This window comes from Benincasa hispida, chromosome 1, assembly GCF_009727055.1.
Source record: "Benincasa hispida cultivar B227 chromosome 1, ASM972705v1, whole genome shotgun sequence".
Lineage (NCBI taxonomy): Eukaryota > Viridiplantae > Streptophyta > Magnoliopsida > Cucurbitales > Cucurbitaceae > Benincasa > Benincasa hispida.
Genome location: NC_052349.1, coordinates 66232523 through 66255083, shown reverse-complemented (window position 1 = coordinate 66255083; position 22561 = coordinate 66232523). Strand labels below are relative to the sequence as shown.

The window sequence follows — 22561 nt, the reverse complement described above, 5'->3', positions numbered from 1 at the left end:
ACTTTAGAATTATTTTTTTCAATCCTCTCTTTCACTTCTTTATGCAAGGTTTTGATCAATTATACCTTATTTGTGGTTGCATCACTCACAAAATCGCTAGAAGAAATGGGAAGCAAATCAAGAGGAGTAAGTAGACTGAATCCATAAACAACTTCAAAAGGAGAACAATGAGTTGTACTATGAATTGTCCTATTGTATGCAAATTCAACAAATGGCAAAGAGTCTTCCTAAGACTTAATATTCTTTGAAATAATGACCCTAAGTAAAGCACCCAATGTTCTATTCACTACCTCAGTTTGTCCACCAATTTGAGGATGATAAGTAGTAGAAAACAACAAATTTTCCCAACTTACCCCACAACACTTTCCAAAAGTGCTTAAAAACTTAACATCCCTATCACTAACAATAGTTTGAGGAATTCCTTGTAACCTTACTACTTCTCTAAAAAAACAAGTCAGCCACGTGCATGGCATCATCAATTTTGTTACATGCTATTAGATGTGCCATTTTACTAAATCTATCCACAACAACAAAAATGCTATCTTTACCCTTCTTAGTCCTAGGCAAACCAAGAACAAAATCCATAGATATGTTAGTCCAACGATCATTCGGCACATGCAAAGGAGTATATAATCCATTTGGTTGTGATCTAGATTCCTCTTTGCATTTAAACCATTAAGTACAAACCTTATGCACATCATGCTTCATTTTAGGCCAAAAGAAGTGCTCAGGTTTTATGAATCCCAAAATGCCCGATCAATCCATCTCCATGGGCTTCTTTCACAAGGAAGTCTCTTACAGAACATTTAAGAACACAAAGCTTACTTTTCTTAAACAAAAATTTATGAAAAACATAATAATCATCTGCAGTTTTTCCATCAAGACAAGATGAATAAATTGTTCCAAATTCAATGTCATCTCTATTTAACTCCTTAACATGCTCAAATCTAAGAATTTTTGTACTAAGAGAGGTAAAGAGATTGTACCTTCTTGACAAAGCATTAGCCACCACATTTTCTTACCTTTCTTATATTTGATAAATACGAAATATTTCGATAAATTCGACCCACTTTACATGCATACGATTCAGTTTGCTTTGACCATTAAGATGCTTCAAACTTTCATGATCAGTATGGATCAAAAACTCTCTTGCCATAAGTAATGTTGCCATAATTGCAAAGCACGTCATAGGTAGGATAGTTCAAAGCTGCCCTATTTAGTTTTTCACCAAAATACATTAAAGGCTTCCCATCTTGCATCAAAACAACACCTATGCCCAAACCACTTGCATCACACTCACTTTCAAAGGTCTTATCAAAGTTAGGCAAGACAAGTAATGGTGCATTGGTTAATTTATCCTTAAGTTCATTAAAAGCTTTCTTGCATTTCCCCCATTCAAAGATAACATGCTTTTTCACTAAATCATTCAATGGTGTAGCTATGGTACTAAAATCCTTTATGAATCTTCTATAGAAACTAGCTAGACCATGAAAACTTCTAACCTCACTTGCATTTTTTGGTGTTGGCCATTCTTTAATTTCCTTAACTTTCTTTTCATCTACTTCTACTCCATTTTTACCAATTATGAAGCCAATAAAGTTAACATTTTCCATACAAAAATTACACTTATCTAAATTAGCATAGAGCCTCTCTTTTCCAATTGTAATCAAAACAGTCCTAACATGCTTCTCATCTTAAAACAAAGTCTTTGAATAAATAAAAATATCATCAAAATAAACAACAACAAATTGTTCCAAAATTCTCTCGGAACATGATTCATTAGAGCATAAATGTACTAGGAGCATTAGTTAAACCAAAAGGCATAACAAGCCATTTATACAATCCAAATTTAGTTTTGAAAGCTGTTTTCCATTCATCTCCTTTATGCATTCTAATTTGATGATATCCAGATTTCAAATCAGACTTTGTGAATAAACATGAACCATGCAATTCATCAAGCATATCATCTAGACTAAAAATAGGATGACGATAATTTACAGTGATTTTGTTGATGGCTCTACAGTCGACGCACATGTGCCAAGTCCCATCCTTCTTTGGCACCAATAAGACCGGTACAAAAGATGGGCTCAAGCTTTCTCGAACGTAGCCTTTCTCCATGAGCTCCTCCACTTGCCTCTGAATTTCTTTTGTGTCAGTCTGATTTGCTTTATAGGTTGGCCTATTTGGAACGATAGCCTCAGGAATGAAATCTATTTTATGCTAAATACCTATAATAGGTGGTAATCCTTTAGGAGCTTCATCTTGAAACACCTCTTTAAATTCCTGCAAAAGAGATTGAAAAACACTAGACAAAGACAGCTTGTTTACATTAGAGGCCAAATACCCTTCCTTGTACATAAGCACAAAGATTGGTTTTTGGAAAAACATTGCCCTTCTCATTTCTCCCACTTTTGCCAAAACAACTCACTTTCTTTTCTTTTCTTTCAATTTCATTCTTTTTTTTAGTTTTCTTTTCTCCACTCTTTTTTTCTTGCTGATTTTTTTTTCAAGTTTTTCACTCACATCTTTTTTTTCTCTCAACTTTTTTTTCTTCAAACTCTTTTCTTTTTCTCTCTAACTTCAACTAATTAGAAAATATATCTTTAGAACACAGAGATACAAGAGTTTTTTTTCTTCTTCTTTTTTTATTTTTTATTTTTATTTTTTATTAAAGAATACCTATTCAAGTATCCATCATACATGATCTTCCTATAAAATTTTCAAGGTCGACCAAATAATATATCTCCTGCATGTATAGGTAACAAATCACAAAAACCTCATCTTTATACTTTCCCAAGATAAAAGAAATTAAAGCCTAAGAAACTACCTCAGTGTTCCACTATCATTGAGCCATTGAAGCTTGTAAGGCTTAGGATGGTGTTGAGTTGGAATTTGCAACTGTTTGATTATAAATATACCTACGACATTGGTGCAACTTCTATTGTAGATAACAAGACTACAAGGAGTCTTATTAACTAAACATCTAGTGTGGAAAATATTATCTCTTTGGTCTTCGACATCATTCTCCTTAACTTGAATACTAAGAAGTCTCCTTGTAACAAGTGTCAATCTACTCCCATCTTCGACATCTTGGTCACTTTCTTCTCCGTTGGTGACAACTTCTCCATTTTTTATGATCATGGTTTGCTTGTTTGGACAATCATGGCTAATATGACCAATTCCTTGACATTTCCAACATTTGATATCTCGATTCTTTTCTCGAACCTCCTTTGATCCCTCCAATTTTTCCATCCCCTTGGAGCTCTCAGCCTTATCCTTCTTGTCAAACTTAAAATTTCCGCTAGGCTTGAAATCAACTTTCCCAATATTTGCATTCTTTTGTCAAGTGTTAGTAGAAATAAAAGTATATTTAGAAGAAGCATACCTCTTGATGTGCGACTTCTCCCAAGTTAATTGCCCTTCAATTTTGACAGCAAGGTGTAACAATTCTTTCATGTCAAAGTAAGCTTGCCTGTCCATTTGATTGGTCAATTCTCGGTTCATTCCTCCAAGAAATCTAGCCATTGCATCCTCCTCATCTTCATCAATATTTTCTCTATTCATAAGAGTTTGCATTTCTTTATAATAGTCATCCACACCTTTGGATCCTTGCTGTAAAGAATAAAGCTTTTGCTTGAGTTCTCGAATGTAGTGCTTAGGAATGTACATTTTTCTCATTAGGGCCTTTAACTCCTCCCAAGTTTCAATTAGCTCTTCGTAATTCCTTCTCCATTCGAGTTTCAAGGATGTCCACCATACACTTACATAATCAATAAATTTAGCTACAACAAGCTTCATTTTCCTTTCTTCGCTAAAATTGTGGCAATAAAAAACATGCTTGATTTTGCTCTCATATTGCAAATACCCTTTTGGATCCATTGTCCCATGAAAGGTAGGAATTGCAAGCTTCACTCCCCCGATTCCTGTTTCCTCTCCTCTCTCATTTTGGTACTCCCTTTCTACCATTCTTGGTTGTAAAATGTTCCTTTCCCTTCTTCTTCCTCTTCCTCGGCCTAACACTCCCATTCCTCTTGAGTTTTGCCCAACTAAAAGAGTTTCATTATCATCGTCTTCTTCATTGTCAAATTCTTCATTGCAACCCATTTCCCCTTGTTGAGGATTCCTTAAAGCTACCTCCATCCTTTCTACTCGATCTATCAAGGATTTAACTACTTTGGTCAATCGAGTTATAACACCAACTTGTGCTTCTCTATACCGAGCTTCACTAGTCTCCACACGATCTCCCTCCCCTTGACTCATAGTAATATTTTAAAAGGACCTCACACACTCAATTCACTAATTGTTCATTCAGAAACACTCATGTTTGCACACAAAATGGTAGGCTATTTGGGAAAGTGGCTAAATTATGATATTAGATAGGCTTATACAATCAATTCTTGAAATAGAAAGCTATTTAATATAAGAAAGACAAGATGGTTATGAAAATAACAAGAAAATAGAATAAGAAAAACAATGAAACGAACAAAAAAACAAATAAAGGAAAGCATAATACAGTTTCTGGATAAAATTGAACACAAAAATGGAATTGCAAATAAAGGGTATTACGCAATGCATTTGACGAAATGCTCTTCTTAACAATTCAAGTACGAGGCTTGTAAAACTTTTTTGAAGGACACTTAATCAAATTAAGTCATTTGCATTGAGAAAGAAAACGAAAGATAAGAAGATAGGTCAACAATTTTATATTTGAATTAATTTTCAGCATTTAATGACCGGAAGCTCAAAAGGCACTCAATGAACATGCATTAATCTTGGAATTGACAAAAAATAGAGAAAGTTAATGTATTAACTCAATTATGCCAAATTGATTCAAATATCAAAGATCAAACACACAATTTTTATGAATAATTGTAAGAACAAATTCTGATTTTTCTTGTCACATTTTATTAAAAACTTTTTTTCCTTCTATCTTTCCCCTTTTTTCCTTTATTTTTTTCTCTTTTTTTAAGATCTAAAATTGATCAATAAGATGAAAATAGCGTAAAAAGATGAACAATAAAGGATGAAACAAACAACAAAGAACCAAATGTACAAAATTAGAAATTTGAATGAAAATCCAAAAACAACAAAGAAAGATAGAATCAATTTTAGAGTAGGCCACAAGATGCAACCTATGATTTGATACCAAATGATAAGAAAACCTTAACCCTCAGCCTAAAGACCCAAGCTATTATATAGCAAAACCTTTGAATCTAAGAAATTAACATCTCCCTATACGATTTAGTTCAACCCCGAGAAAAGGCTAGAATTAGATTATCTCTTGATCGAAGATCTAGAAGCAAGATTGGAAAATCTTGTTCTATATTGAGTCACTCCACAATCAACTTGATCAAGGTTAGATTGAATGACTCACATGTATTCTATCACAAGAATTTCAAAACTCTAAGGAAAAGTTTCAAATATGAGATCTCAAATTTCATTTATCAAAATCTTAGTCTTATTACAAATGGATGGGGAGAAGGTTTTATATAGCCTTGTAGAGATTCTAAACCTATTTAATGTAAAGTAGAAAAAGTCAAAATAAAACATTAAAAGAGTTCTCCATCTTCCAACCACCATCTTTAATGTAACATCATTAATGTCAAGCTCCATCTTTGACTAGTCAAAGAAATAAAATTAAAGCCGAAATTACAATGTGTGTGAACTTAATACAAAATTTTTTCAAAGTGCTTGAACTTATGGAAACTTAATGTCTATTCTGTATTCCACTTCAACAGAGCAAACATTAACCTTCAACTTCAAATGGTCCTTCATCTATTAGATCAACATTTTCTACATGAAATAGAGGATGAACTGGCCCTATCTGATCTTGTACATGAAGAATAAATGATTGTTAAATCTTTGCTACCTTGGATCTTGTAATTGGTCCAACCGGAATGTGCAGAATACCTTGATTCTTATCACAACTAATGTTACGAAAACTCATAAAGGACTAACTTGCTGTTATTGGTCTATATCTATGGACACAAAAGTATATCTACAATGAGAAGAGTGCAGCTGTGGGTCTTTAGTTGAGTGTACCCGTAGTTAACAAGTACTGACTAATGTGATTAACGAGTTTAGCCAATTAATCTCATATCGTTGGAGCTTTTGATCTGTGAGTCCATGAAGTCCCCTTCCTAGCTCTAAAGGGTATTGAAGTAATTATGTCTTGAATAGAGTTTGAAAGGTTCAAATTCATTTTGGAAAATAGTATAATGTATTATATTATAATACATTATAATACAAAAGTTTATATTTTACTTAAATTTTATAATACACATTTAATTTTGGATATGATTCAAAATTAGTTTATGAGAGAATTAAAAATTTTAAAGAGTTCAATACTAATTTAATATGAATTGGATTCATATTAAAATTATAGGTTAAAATTATTGCGTATTAGATGCACGTTAAAACTATAGGTTATGAGAGAAATGCAATTGAATATGATTCAAATGTAGGTTAAATTGAATATTAGATATTTAATTTGAAAATTAATCAATTGAAGAATTAATTGATTATTTAATTTAATTTAATTTAATTAATTGAACTAAAACTATAGGTTATGTGAGAGATGTTTATTTAAATAGGGCTAGTTGCATAAATAGAATTCAAGCCCAAAATAATAGAATATATGGTACAAGGATAAAATAATTGCATATATAAATAAAAAAAATGGTAAAAGACTAAAAAACCCATGCCTATCCACCATTTTGCTTGCTTCTTCCCAGTTTTCTTAAATTAAAAGCTATCACTAATAGTAGCTATCTGTGATAGCCACTGATAACTGCTATCAGCTGCTATCATTGATAGCTTCTATCAATTGCTATCGATGATAGTTGCTATCAGCGATAACTTTCAATTTGAGAAAAATTAATACAATATTAAAATATTAGATTTAAATTTGCTATCAATTATCAGTAGCTATCATTGATTCACTTTCATCAATTGGAATCAACCTTGAAATATCAATACTTAAGGCTATCAGTGGCTATCAATGATAGATTTATAAATAGCGATCAACTTTGAAAGAAGACCAACAACTTTGATTACCACAGTAGCTATCACTAATAATCTTTTATCATGGCTATCATTGATAGCAACTATTAGTCGCTATGATTGATAGATTTTCATCAATTAGAATCAACCTTGAAATATTAACACTTAAGGCTATCAATGATAGACTTCTATAACTGGTTATTACTTTTGAAAGAAACTCGATATATAGATATCACCTTAAGTTCTATCACCGATATCACTAACATCACTCATATTGTGGTTATCAGTGATAGCTTCTTTCACTAATAACATCACTGATAAGATGCTATCAATGATCTCACTGATATCATGTTATCAATGATAGTTCTCTATCACCGATAACGTACTATTAGTGGTAGCTTCTTGTTGGGGTATGTGCCTTAAAGTCTCGTGTCCTGTAGTTTGTAAACAACTTTGTAAGAACGCTTGTGATGTATAATATATATGATATTTACTTTATTTCTTGACTTTGCACATTTAGATGCTTTTATTTTACCACAAACCAATAAACTTAATATCCCTAGTTGTCTTTATGTAACTTAAGCATGTATGTAGTGACAAACAAGTGGATCATGTCTTAAGTGATAACCAAAATAGTCTACAGTATATGGATATAGGAGGGAAACCTTATCCTAGTAACCCTACGGACACGACCTGCTTTGTGGAATTGTTACAAGTGTTGTGACTTGTCACAGATGGTCTGATCCTGATCATTCGTGTAACAGATATGCGAGCGGGTGCGTCCTATACAAAGAGTTTGTATAAAACCTGACCTCGAAGTGTTAACATCTCGTCATATAACTTCATTCATGACTGAGACTTCACTTCACTAGGATGACCATAGGTAACATGATCTCAATCTTGAGTGAATTGGGAACTCCTGCCATTGAGGGTAGTTCTTTTATTTGCATGGGTGCGAGTGGCCAGAGCGCCGACTCAAAACTACCACTTTTGAGATTCGTCTGATTTGGAAACTGGGAACTCAGCTTCACAAGATGGAGTTCACCCCTTCCCCGAAGTAGGGGTAAGTAAATAGATTGTTCTCTTAAGGACTGATCCCGGGGCTTGAACGATGTGGCGCGACACACCTTCTCATGGCCCGAGAGGTGTTCACACATCGTAGGACTATGTTGTATTGTTCATTAGAGGGATCAGTGGTACTTAAGGAGTAAGATGTAACTACAGAGCAAAACGGTAAATTGGCCTACTGTAATTATGAACATCTGTGAAGGGTCATCGTATTGATGATTGGTTATATGCAATGGACATAGAAATATATCTATGGCAAGAAGAGTTCAACTGTCAGTCTTTAGTGGAATGCCTGGCAGTTAACGGAAGGTGGATATCGTGACTAAAGATTTTAGTCAGCTATTCAAGTACCGTTGGAGCTTCGAGCCATAGGTTCATAAGGTCCCCTTGGTAGCTTGGATACAAGTTGAGAGTAAGTTTTGAGGTCAGTTTGAAATGTTCAAATTGACAAGAGGGAGTTCGATTATATATGATATAATTAAACTAGTTAATTATATATGATATAATTAACTTTATGTATGAGATACATTAATTTGGAGGAAAATTGGATATAAATATGATTTATATCTAGTGGAGAAAAAATAATATGATTAATATATGATATTAATTCATAAGTTATGAATATGATGTGATCACATTCATTGGACGGTTAAAAGGGTAATGGGACGACGTCTCTTCTGTTTTAATAACGGATGAGTAAGATGAAAGATCATTTTGAGACGCATAAATAGCTCACGGTGTGTTAAACATGGGATATGCATGGTCATTGTGTTGAAGTGTGTCATCGCTTAGAAAATCTGTGCCTATACGATAGTGCCTGCACAATCGCTTACCTATACGATAGTGCTAAGAGCGATCGTGCTAAGCGATCACTTAACGATTACATCGCGCGCACTATTTACTAAACGATTGTTTACCTTTTCGTAAGCGATCGTTTAGTGCCCGATATTTACTAAACAATAATATAGACAATCGCTTAGTTTTTTCTACACAATCATTTAGACGATTGCTTACCTTTTCCTACACGATCGTTTAGACGATCGCTTACCTTTTTCCTACACGATCGTATATTTTACCTAAACAATCAAGCATTTTGTCTATACAATAGACAAGCCCATCTCCCACTTGCTTGATCGTTGTATACGATCTCTCTTCCTCCTTCCCTCTACTAAATCCAAACAAAACCCACCCTTTGGATTCTCACTCCAAGAATACTGAGGGCTCTGAATGGTGGTATCATCTCCGTTTTCTTCTATTCGTGTGGTGACTGTTCGAGGTAGACGATTGGGTTTTGTTGAGCAATAACTTACCGTCTCAACAAAAGCGAGATTTGCTGTGAAGAAGAAGTCTTCAACTGTTATGATCTTTCGATCTCTTTAGCATTATGAATGCATTTTAGTATGTTTGAATGTATATATGGAAATTTTGTAACAATGAATTGGAAAGATCCACTTCTGCTTGTAGGTACTCTTGAATAAGAGTTCCTTCATTTCTATCACTGATAACGTGCTATCGGGTAGCTTCTATCACTGATAACGTGCTATCGGGTAGCTTCTATCATCGATAACATGCTATTAGCATTAGCTTCTATCACTGATAACATGCTATCAGTAGTAGCTTCTATCAATCATAGCCACTGAACATCTTTTTACCCATTTCTTGTCCTTCCTAAACATTTATAAGTCACTTTTTCTTTTCGATGATAGCTTCTATTACTGATAAACATGCTATTAGTGATAACTTCTAGGCATTCCACTTACATTTTAGTTCAAGATTCAACTTTATTAATTAAATTCACTAAGTTGGCTATCAATGATAAAATTCTATAAGTGGCTATTAACTATAAAAATATAATCAAAGATTAAGCTATGATGATAGAAAATATTAGTGACTATCACCGATAGACTTTCATTTGCTATTTATATTTATTATTTGTTATAATAATCAAACTTGATGGTTGACTCGTTGGTTTTAAGTCGAAAAAGAAAATCGGAGAAATAGAAAATCGGAGAAAGAAAAGAAAAGAAAATAATAAAAAAAAAAGAAAAGGGAAGAAGAAAAGGAAGGAATAAGCAAAAACTGAAGAAAGAAAAGAAAATTAAAAAAAATAAAGGAAAAAAAGAAGGAAATGAAAGAAAATAAAAAATAAAGGAAAGAAGAAAAAACCAAAAGATGGAAAAAATAAAATTAGAAAAAAAAAGAAAGGGAAAAAAGCAAAAACTAAAGAAAGAAAAGAAAATGAAAAAATGAAAAAATGGAGGGAAGAAGCAAAAATCAAAGAAAATAAAGAAAATAAAAAGACTAAAAAAAATGTGCAACAAGACAAGTGAGGGCGAAATTTGAAATTTAAAAAAAAATTCAAAAATTGACTAGTCAACTATCCATATTTGCAAATATTTTAAAGATATAATATATTTTTAGATTTTTTCTCTTATTCTATTATCTATTACAAATATCCATTTAAATATGATTTAAAGAAATTTTAATTAAATTAGATTAAATTAATTGTTAATTGTTTTAAATTAATTAATGAAATTAATTATTTGATTTTATTAAATCAAATAAATAACTCTCATGTAGGGGAGTTAGCTCCATGTTTTCCTCTCTCTCCATTGGTTGATAGAACCTGCAAAAAGTATAAAAAAAATGAATTCTTTTTAGAACGTTTTTTTTTTACAGAAAGGTTACGTGGGAAATTTTCTTTAAACTTCTCTCAGAAAAATCACAAAATTATGGTGATTTTCCTTTCCCTTCTTGAAATTAGTTCGCACAAACCAATACTACAATTAATCAAAGAATAGGAAGTTTCCCAAGTGGTGGTGTTCGAGAAATCCATCCCAAAGGAGAATTGACGTTTTTTCATTCGAGTCATCAACAAAAGTAAGTGACTTTCTTTTCTCTATAGGATTAAATTCCTAAATTTTTAAAGTATTTTTAACCTAAAAATTTTACTTTTTAGGTCTATGTGATATTTTTTCTTTTCTTTTCCTTTTTTTTTTTAGTGTATTGGTATTTTGAAATCTAAAATAATTACGAATTGGATCTTGTTTTTTTTTTTTTTTTGCCGCGTTAGATTTTTTTTTAACCCGGCACATATATCATTTGTCATCTTCATCTTTTTCACTCCACTAGTCCACAAATTTATATTCTTATGTTTATGATTTTTTGTGTAACCTATGTCCTAAAATTTACTTTTTGTATGTGTTTAGTTTTCTTCATTTAAGTAACACATAAGTAGACACAAAAATTTTCGATCTATAAATCTGATTGCAAAAATCTTCAAGGTTTTTTTTTCAAAAAAAACTTCGAACTTCATATTTCAAAGGTTTAAATGAAACTTTTCAAAGTTCGAATAGAATAGATACGAGCTTCATAGTTTAAAGGTATTTTTGATAATTTAATGAATAATAAATTAAGGTCTATATAGCCATCATGAAGATATCTCATCAGTAATTTACATATCCTATGAACATATCTCATTAGTAATTTATTGTTATATATATAAAGGTTCATATTTATGTTTGTATGTATTTTGTATCAAAATTCGTGGAAATACAGGTTAATGACAGGTATGAAACAAACAATTATCCATCATCACAAACATTTCTTTGATATTTCATAGATGTCATGAAATGTATTTATGTGACATTGGAATATTGTCATCGATTGAACTTCAATGACTATAAAACAAGTGTCAATATATGTAATTTTGTGACGTCTAGTAGTTTCACGATTAAAACATTATTGCACTATAAAAACGTGATATTATTCATGTTTTTGTGATAGATTCTAAATATCTATATAAAGATTTAATTGATAGAAAAAGTCAATTTTTGGGTCATTTTACTTAATGAAAATTTGTCATAGAAAATGTTACCATGACTTTTAATAAATGTCAATAAATATTTATTGTTGACTGCATTGAAAAGTCATAAAATAATCAATAATGACGGTTTTTCATGTATCATCAATGTACTTTTCTTGATGGTGGATTAATGATAAAAAAAAAAAAAAAAAGAGAGAGTAAAAAACCAATATATGATAGTTTTTTGGAGTCAAATCTGTTTTTGTTGTAGTGTGTATTAAAAAGAATTATGTATGTGAACTTGAAATTTTTTATTGGTTTAAACTATAAATTTATTGTTTACAAAGTATCACCATACCTAAATAAATTCAACTGTAATGAACATGTAGCCCTCTCTTCCAAAAATAAACAATGAGAATCTAAGATTCAAAACTAATTGATAGAACCTTCTAAGTCAATGTTAACTTTTTGATATGTTGAGACTGACTCCAACTCAAAGACTTGCTATTAAACATAAATTTACAAACTAAAATGTTTGTTTATCTGAATAAATTTGAAGACATACATAGAAAAGAAAAACTAAATGCATGTGATGTATCTGTGAACCATAACGGTTGTCGGTTTCCTCTTTCAATTCTACATCAATTTTTCTTTTCGCATCCTTCATTTGTGATGTTTTTGTTAACTCTAATAGAGGTGTTCAAAAAATCGACTCGAAAAAATCGATCCACCCAACTCAATCCAATTAGTTCATGGGTTCACCTAATCTAACTACCCAAACCAACCCGAACCTATTATTAACTTTAATATATATATATTTTTTTTGTTACTTATAATACAATTATTTATACATATATTGATTTTAGTTTTATTTAATTTCATTATTTTTTTTAATAATTTATTTTCGAACAACTTTTAAAAATAGTTTCTTAGCATTTTGAAAAGAAAATTTTTATTATATAAATTGAATTTGAGTTGTTATTCTTAATTCACTATATGAAGATAATTAAATTAAATTTTAGAACAAAATTTTAAATAAATGACTCGAGTAACCCGACCAAAATATTTCATGTTATTTGGGTTGAAGAAAGTTACAACTCGAACAATTGAGTTGGTCTAAAAAGTCCTTCAACTTAATTCAACCCGACCCATGAACACCTCTAAACTCTAATACAAAATTTATTTCTCGCGTGTATTTAGATTTGTTCACCTAAGTAATAAATAAGTAGACACAAAATTATTTGTTCCTAACTTTACAACAAAAAGTCTTATTGAGCTAAAATAAATCTTTTAGAGTTGTATGCAACTTAGATTCTGTCTTATGTATTCAGATTCATTAAGTATAGCGAACATGCATCTAATAGGAAGTTTGGATTTTGTTTCTGAAAATTGTTTTTTGATTATGTGATCCAAATAGTGCAAATAATATATTTTTATGTTTTCAATTGATTCAAAATTTGAATTTGAAATTTTAAAATGCACAATTATATTTAAAAAAATAAAACATGATTTCATGTAATAAACTCAATTATGTTTGTTAAATTAAAATGTGTAATGTGTAATATATTATGTATTATATAATATTACAAAATACTAATTATACAAACTTTTAAACATAAAACATATTGATAAATTAATTAGTAATAGTTTATATTAGTTTATATTCAATCTAATATTTAATATTAGTGAATAATGAACTATAATTCGTCTTATGGATTATAAATATATTAGAGAAAAACTTGGAAATTAACTAGATTGCGTCTATTTTTTTTAACCCAAATAATTGTCAAATAAAATTTATTTCGTGACAATTTTTTTTTAGTAATTGTTTAATGAGATTAGATACAACCTAATAATTGGTCTAAATATTTTATCAAACATATTTTGAAATATTGTTTTAATTAAAATTTAAATTTTGAACATATTATCAAACACATAAAAAAAGACATGAAAGAAAACTTTATTTTATTTTATTTTATTTTGAATATATTATCAAACACATAAAAACACATAAAGTTTGTAGGACGGGCTTTCAAGACAGAGATGCACTAATCCATCGAGAAAGTGCTTTCCCTTGTGGAGAAAGAGAAGAACACCTTATTTAAAGATAAGGCCGAAATAAAAAATCAATAGAAAAAATCTCTTTCCGATCAATGAGTCTCTCTCGTGATTACTATCACATTCGAATGTCAATCGTTGAATATGACGAATAAAATTTTTTATTTTAAATGAATGCCTTATATAAAATTTATTGCCAACCAAGAAGATCCACCAACCCGCGTGACTTTTCAAACACAGAAAAATAGGAAGCAACCACTCCACTCATCTCTGTAACCCAACAACTCGAACACGAAGAATCCCAAAAACTTAAACATGGCGGAATTCCTTTGGACTTTTGCAGCTCAAGAACTGTTGAAGAAGACAGTGAAGCTCGCAGCAAAACAGATCGGCCTGGCGTGGGGTTTCAAGAACGAGCTCTCAAACCTCAGAGACTCTCTGCTCATGGTGGAAGCCATCCTTCGCGATGTCGACAGAATTAAGGCAGAGCATCAAGCTGTGAAGCTATGGGTGGAGAAGCTTGAAGATATTGTTTTCGAAGCTGATGTTCTACTTGACGAGCTCGCTTACGAAGATATTCGCCGCAAGGCTGAACCCCAAAAAGAGGTGACGGTAAGTAATTTCGTTTCGTTCTCCAAAAACCCTCTTGTTTTTCGTCTCAAAATGGCCAATAAAATCAAGAACATTGCTAGGATGTTGGAAAAGCATTATTCTGCTGCTAGTACTGTGGGGCTTGTTGCTATAATATCTAAACAAATTGAACCTGATTTTAGCCAAATTCAAGAGACAGACTCGTTTCCTGACGAGTTCGGAGTTATTGGGAGAGAAGCTGAAGTTTTGGAGATAGTGAAGATATCTGTTGATCTTAGCTACAGGGAAGCTGTGTCTGTTTTGCCAATTGTTGGTATGGGTGGATTAGGAAAAACAGCTTTGGCTAAGGTAATATTCAATCATGAATTGATAAAGGGAAATTTTGATAGAACAATATGGGTGTGTGTCTCCGAACCTTTTCTTATCAAGAAGATTTTAAGAACAATTTTGGAAACTCTTAATCCTAATTTTGGTGGCCTAGATAGTAAGGAAGCCTTACTTCAAGAGCTACAAAAGTTGTTGAATGACAAAAAGTATTTTCTAGTTCTTGATGATGTTTGGAATGAGAATCCTATCCTTTGGAATGAGTTGAAGAGTTGTTTGTTAAAGATTAGCCAAAGATCTGGAAATGTTGTTGTTGTGACTACTAGGAGTGGTAGAGTTGCTGAAATCATGGAGACACATTCTAGATACCATTTGACAAAACTATCTGATGACCACTGTTGGTCTTTATTCAAGAAATATGCATTTGGAAATGAATTTCTAGGAATTCCTGAATTGGATATTGTTCAGAAAGAGCTCGTTAAAAGATTTGGCGGCATACCATTGGTTGTTAAAGTGTTGGGAGGGATTGTGAAATTTGACGAGACTCACGAGGGATTGCAGCAAACTTTGGAGAATCTAATGAAAATTCAATTGCAAGATGAAAACCATGTTGTATCCACGATAAAATTAACTGTGGATCGCCTACCATTGTCCTCGTTAAAACAATGTTTTGCCTATTGTTCAAATTTTCCAAAAGACTTCAAGTTCAGAAAAGAAGCCCTTATTCAGATGTGGATAGCACAAGGATTTATTCAACCACCTGAGGGAAGTGATGAAATGATGGAGGATATTGGTGAGAAGTACTTCAATGTTTTGTTGTCTCGCCTCTTGTTTCAAGATATCGTCAAGGATAATAGAGGGAGAATTGTATTCTGTAAGATGCATGATCTTATACATGATGTTGCATTGGCTATTTCAAATTCTCAAGAATTGATATTGGATCCTTTAGATTTGCTGGATGGAGAACCTTGGAGACGTGAAGCTTGCTCTGCTAGTCATAAAATAAGAACACCAGATTGTAATGAAAATCATTCTAGAAAGTTGCACATGTTGACATTTGATAGTCATGTGTTTCACAATAAGATCACAGACTTCATCTACTTGCGGGTTTTAATTGCACATTCATGGTTTATATGTAAATTACCAAATTCAATTGCTAAGTTGAAGCATTTGAGGTATCTTGACATTTCATATTCTACCATAAGGGAGCTACCGGAATCCCTTTTTTTGCTTTATAATTTGCAAACATTGAAGCTTTCAAGATTTCTTAATGACCTTCCAAAAAATTTGAGGAAGTTGGTTAGTTTAAGGCATTTAGAATTTTTCGCCGATCCTTGTGATACTAAACAAATGCCTCAACATTTGGGTAAATTGATTCAACTTCAAACGTTGTCCAGTTTTGTAGTTGGGTTTGATGATGGATGTAAGATCGAAGAGCTTGGACCTTTGAGAAACCTTAAAGGTAAATTAAATCTTTTATGTCTTGAGCGAGTGAAAAGTAAAAAAGAAGCCATGGCTGCAAATTTGGTGGAGAAGGGGAATATTTCATTTCTGTATTTTCATTGGACTTTGAGATGTGAAAGATCAGAAGGAAGCAACTATAATGATTTGAATGTGTTAGAAGGACTTCAACCACATAAAAATCTTCAAGCCTTGAGAATTCATAACTTTTTAGGAAAACTTCTGCCCAATGGTATTTTTGTTGAAAATTTGGTCGAAATATATCTACACGATTGCGAAATATGTGAAGCTTTACCGATGCTTGGGCAGTTATCAAAGCTCGAAGTACTTGAACTTCGTTGCTTACATAGTGTAGGAAGTATTGGAGAAGAATTTTATGGGAATTACCGTGAGAAGAGGACTTTATTCCCAAAATTGAAAGCATTTCATATCAATGAAATGATCAGTCTAGAGAATTGGGAAGAAATAATGGTTGTATCAAATGGTACAATCTTTCCTCATCTTGAAAGCTTGAGCATTGTTTGTTGTCCAAGATTAACGAATATTCCAAACTTTTTTGCATCTCATCACGAGAGTTCATTCCCAAGCTTTCAAGGTTCGACAAAGCTTCGATCTCTAAAGATTTTGGGATGTGAAAATTTGCGAAAACTACCGAATGACTTAGAATTCTGCAGCTCCCTTGAAAACATGAGGATAAGCAACTCTTCTAAGTTGAATTCCCCTCCAAGGTTGCAGAATATGCAGAATTTAACTTCTTTAAGCATGACAGAGTTTCGAAAGCTGCCAGACGGGTTAGCCCAGCTTCGGAAGTTGAAAAAATTGAGTGTTCATGGTTACTTGCAAGGTTACGATTGGAGTCCCCTCGTACATCTCGGTTCACTCGAAAATCTTATGTTAGTTGACTTGGAGGGAAGTGGTGCAGTACAACTTCCTCAACAACTCGCACAACTCACTTCTTTAAGATCACTGCATATTTCGCATTTTAATGGCGTTGAAGATTTACCAGAATGTTTCGGAAACTTTACGTCTTTGGAAGTATTGAAGCTTTACAATTGTGTAAAGTTGAAAAACATGCCATCGAAAGAAGCTATGTCAAAGCTCACCAGATTAAAGAGTCTACGAGTTTATGGATGTTCGCAGCTCGAGCTTAATGAAGGTGACTTTGAGTGGGTGAACATTTCCCATGTACCTACCATCAATTAAATTCCAATCTCAACTAATTTTTTTTTTTAAAGAAAGTATTAGAACCAAAGTCATTTTGGTCCTTCTACAAAGGGTGTGTTTGGTTTAACTTTTCAAGTGTCTAATTTTGAAAATAAGTCATTCTAAAAAAAATTGAAGTGTTTGATAACCACTTTTGAAACATTTCAAAGTGAATTTAAAATTTTTTATCAAAAGAATTTAAATAAAAATGATTTTTTTAATTTTTTTTTTTTGTATGATCAAGTCTTTTGACAATTTTGTTTGTTTCGGACTTGATCATGATCCAGTCTACATGAAATATGGGCAGGTGAATAAAGCCAACAAATCTCTTACAATACAAAAATTATGATACGTTCATTCTTATTCATTTATTTAAAAAAAATATTAACATTCTTTCAAAAGTTGTAACATTGTCCTCAACATTTTATAAACGGTTTAAAACCACTCTTAGAATAGATATACATTGGAATGTTGGACGAAAACCGAAAGGTGAAACGATGTAGTAGTGAGTTAAAACAAAAATTGGCAATCCCTATTTGGCAACTTTTGAAATCTCTTATGCTTAAACAAGACAAGCTAGCTTTGCAGAATTCTAACCCATATGTGTGTTTAACCAATTTTTCATATTCCAAGATCTTTAGGGCTGTTTGGACCTCCGACTGGAAATTGGTGGAGTGGACTATTATAACCTACTTTATGTTTAGACCTCCAAATATAATAATGACATATATAACTATTTATAATCTATAATTAACTAGTATTACTTGAAATCCTACTTCATATTTGTTAACTAGTATAACTATTTATAACCTACTTCATATTTGTTACAATGTTTGTTATTTATTACTCATCCTCTCTCTTCCTTTTTGTTATAGTGTTTACTATTTTTTATCTAAATTAAAATAATCTGCACCCAAAATACAGACTCGAACTATAATAACCAACCCGCCATAGATGCCTCTTAAAAGATTGTAACTTTGGAGAAACATTTGCATTGTCAACTTCCAGCCTCTTGCAAAAAGATGCAAATAAATTTGGAATATTGAAAAAATCCCCAAAATTGACAATGCTTGAGCTTTATTGAGATGAGGAAAAATGGTACCATTATATATGAGATTCAAATAAAAATTATATATTAGAAAATTTAAAATATTTGAATATGATTCAAATAATTTAATATATTCATTTTAATATAAGAAATTAAAATATAAATACATTATTGGTTAGGGTTGCCCTATTTAGGTTAGATATTTATGAGGTGAAGTAGATTGATGTTGATCATAACCCAAGACTGCATAGAAGAGTTCTCTATAGAATTCTCCAAGGCCAAGAAAGAATTTGTGGTAAGGAGATGAAGATTCAACCTCACAAAGTTGGAGTGCAAACCTTTTTCGACGTATTTATTTGCTTAACTCTTTTAAAATATGTTTAATTCTAAATAAAAACAAATGCTTCTGCTGTAGGATGAAGTATTCATTTCCTTCATATTCTTGAAAAAAATTTGAACAATAGACAAAACATCGTCAATGACGATAATGATAGGCGATCAACAATTAATTTTTTTTTTGGATAAAACAACATTTTTATCTTGCAATGGATATCTCATTAGATTTTTCAAAGGTACCTCCAATTGCTCATAATTTTCGTCCAATTTCATTGTTCCTCCTAATACTTTTAGGACCAATGGTATGCCATTGCCACCAAACTTTTGAACAAGTTCTTCCTGAACCTTATCGAACTTTCCAATGATTGGCTGATCATTTCCAAATACACATTTCTTAAATAAAAACCAACAGTGATCTTTTGGTAATTTTCTCAAATAGTACCTAGAATGTGTCTCCATCATTGTTGTAGCTTCATCACTTCTAGTGGTCACAGACTCAGAAATACAACACTCTCAAAATTTTGATTAATCTTTAACAAACCAGCTTTGAAATCATTCCATAGGCTAAGGGCCGTTTGGATTGACTAGAGTTTTTAATAAAATTTATTAGTATTCGAACTCTTTTGGTAAAATTTGTTCAAAATATACTTTGAAAGTGTTTTAAAAGTTTTTTTGAATGATTGTCAAATACTTTAAATTTTTCTAAAATAACTTCCCTAGTCTTCAAGGCACAATAATTTGGATTAATAGTTTCCAGAATTGCTCTTAGAATCTTCTTGATTAGAAAAGGTTGGGACACACACCCATATAGCTCTACCAAAATTCCCCCTTATCAGTCCATGATTGAAGATTACCTTAGCCAAAGCTGTTTTCCCTAATCCACCCATACCAAAAATTGGTAGAACAGATAAACCTCCCATTGCTAAGCTGAATCACTTTGTTCACTGTTAGAGATTTTTTTGTTGGCTGAATATTTATTTAAGGCCTTTGGTTTTTTATGATAAACAGGTGGTGTCACAGAACTTACAAAAGATGTCACACAAGTTGCTACTTCTGCAAAATTATTTTTTTCCTTATGTGGAATATTCTGTAGAATGTTTTCCATGGATTTTTTCCTTTCTTATTGGCCTGTCGATTTTGGTTGGGATGTTTTTCCTTTTTCTTCGCCGTGCTTATTTATTTGGAAGTTCTTGTTTTATTGGGGTTGCCGTATTTCTTGATTTGTTTTGGTGATATTGTGCTGCATGTGGAGGTTGTTTGTTACAGTGTGATTAAGAGTTGTCTTTGTTTTTTAGATTCGCCGTGAAAATCACCATTGAATAAGAAGATTTCAAAGTCTTAGGGAAACCTAGGATTGTCTTTCGAGAATGAATTAGGTGTGTGTGTCCTTCACTAGACCCAACTCCAGACCCAACCTTTTCTAAGCCATATGTGAGTTTAACCAATTTTTCTTGATTTGTTTTGGTGATCTTGTACTGTGTGTCCTTCAATCACTTTTCGGTATCCAGCAGCCGATTCAACTCCAAACCCAACTTGCCCAGCAGTCGATTGATGTCCAGCAGTCGTTCAGAGGGCAGTATGCTAGCCTCGTGACCCAACAACTCCAACCGTCGATCTAGACTCAGACCCAGTCGGCGACCGAGTTGACCCAGACTCAGCTGCCGATCGTGCAGCCGCTCAGCGCCGAGCCGATTGGGCATTACTTAGGGCAGGCCGACCTGTCCACCAGCGCAACTCTAACCCAATGAGCATCGAGTTCAAGTTCCAGTGCAACCCCTACCATGCTTAACGCCCTCCAAGTAGCGGCTCATATAGGGCTTCAGCCGCGACCCGTGTAGCCTCCAATCGGGCAGCCTCGCACCCAAGCCACTGAGCCTATGGGTCAGCTTCATTCTTTAAGTTCAAATAGGTAGCAATCTCCTACAACTTATGGATCGATTAGTTATGGAGGTTTAGGACCAATGAGTGTCTCTTCGATTGGAATTCAACAACAAATATTCTAGTCTCCAACAACAGATCGCAACACTTGGGTAATTTTTTGGGACCACATCCAACCCACAGACAAATCCTAATCCAGATTTGTCTTCAAGTTTTCCTTTATACGCGAAAACTCTGGTAATAGCCTTCCCTAATTTACCTACTACAAACATTTTATTTGGGTCTGTAAGGAGTTCTGCAGGAATAATCACAGTAGAGCAACTAAATTCTCAAAATTATTTTTCTTGGTCTCAATCTATACAAATGGTTTTCGAAGGACGACATAAATTCGAATATCTAACTAGCGAAATACCAAGGCCAAACCCTGGGGACCCTCAAGAATGGGTTTAGAAGGGTGAAGACTCCCTACTTCGCTCGATGTTGATTAGCAACATGGAATCTCAGATCGGAAAGCCCTTGCTATATTCTACCACTGCTCAAGACATCTGGGATGCGGTCCAGAAACTATATTAAAAAAGATAGAATGCCTCGCTTCTATATGCATTGCGAAAAAAAGTGTATGAATACAAACAAGGAATCATGGACGTGACCTTGTACTTCAATAAGCTGTCTTTATTATGGCAAGAGATGGATTTATATCGGAAGATTGTCTAGAATTGCTCATGTGGTGGGGTCTAGTATTTAAAGATTGAGGAGACCGATCGTGTCTATGACTTTCTTGCTGGGATGAATTCATAATTTGATGCAGTTCGCAGTAGAATACTGGGACAGAGGCCAATACTGTCCCTTATGAAGGTTTGCTCTGAAGTTCGATTGGAGGAAGACAGGACAAGTGTCACGAACGGTTTTGTGATTACAACTGTGGACTTTGCTGCATTTGGGGCAAAATCATCCAGATCATAGAATGACAAGCAGGGTGGAAAATCGCCTCCGATATGTGAACATTGTAAGAAACCATGGCACACGAAGGATCAATGTTGGAAACTACATGGTCAACCCCCGAATGGCAAACATCGGTCTTCCAATGACAAATCAATGTCTAGCCGAGCCCTTGTGAGTGAAACTGCTGATGATGCCTCCCAGTCTCAAGTGACCTAGGTACTATTGGAATCAGTACAGTTGCTCAATCAAGTACCACTCAATCTTCTAGTTTTCTTATTGAGGGAAAAGATACTTGGATACTAGATTTAAGAGCGACATAACATCTGACTGGCTCATATGATCGATTCCTCTCGTACTCTCCGTGCACTAAAAATGAGAGGATTCAAATTGCAGATGGGTCCTTTGCTCCGATTGTTGAAAAAAGTCGTTTGTCTTTTCCAGGGTTGGTTTTACAAAATGTTCTACACGTGCTAAAGTTTCTTATCATTTGTTGTCTATAAGTAAAATAACGAGGGATTTGAACTGTAAAGTTATCTTCTCACATGATGATGTTTTATTTTAGAACTTGAGCTCGGGGATGACGATTGGCACTGCCCGACATGATAGGGGGCTCTATTTCATTTATGAAGATACTACCTCTAGAAGCTCGTTTAGAACTAGTTTGTTATCGCCGTTTACAATTTGTTATGGCATTTTTCGCCTTAGTCATTCGAACTTCAATATATGAATATTTGTTTCCCCATTTATTTTCTAATGTGGATATTTCCTCTTTGTCTTGTGAAGTCTATATACGTGCTAAACAACCCAGGGTAACCTTTCCCTCACAACCTTATAAATCTTCCCAA

At 33.0% G+C, this 22561-nt stretch overlaps 2 protein-coding genes across 2 annotated transcripts; one reads left to right on the top strand and one right to left on the bottom strand.

Annotated features, from left to right (window-relative positions):
• Positions 1 to 1127: 1127 nt before the first annotated feature.
• Positions 1128 to 4260, bottom strand: LOC120078660. The gene is made up of 4 exons (XM_039032955.1): positions 3386 to 4260; positions 2828 to 3301; positions 1797 to 2179; positions 1128 to 1693 (listed from the first exon to the last, which is right to left on the bottom strand). The coding sequence occupies exons 1-4, from the start codon at positions 4258 to 4260 to the stop codon at positions 1128 to 1130; spliced, it is 2298 nt and encodes a 765-aa protein (XP_038888883.1).
• Positions 4261 to 14135: 9875 nt separating this feature from the next.
• Positions 14136 to 17583, top strand: LOC120087190 (putative disease resistance protein RGA3). Its single transcript, XM_039044101.1, has one exon. The coding sequence runs from the start codon at positions 14249 to 14251 to the stop codon at positions 17510 to 17512; it is 3264 nt and encodes a 1087-aa protein (XP_038900029.1). The 5' UTR covers positions 14136 to 14248; the 3' UTR covers positions 17513 to 17583.
• Positions 17584 to 22561: the final 4978 nt, after the last annotated feature.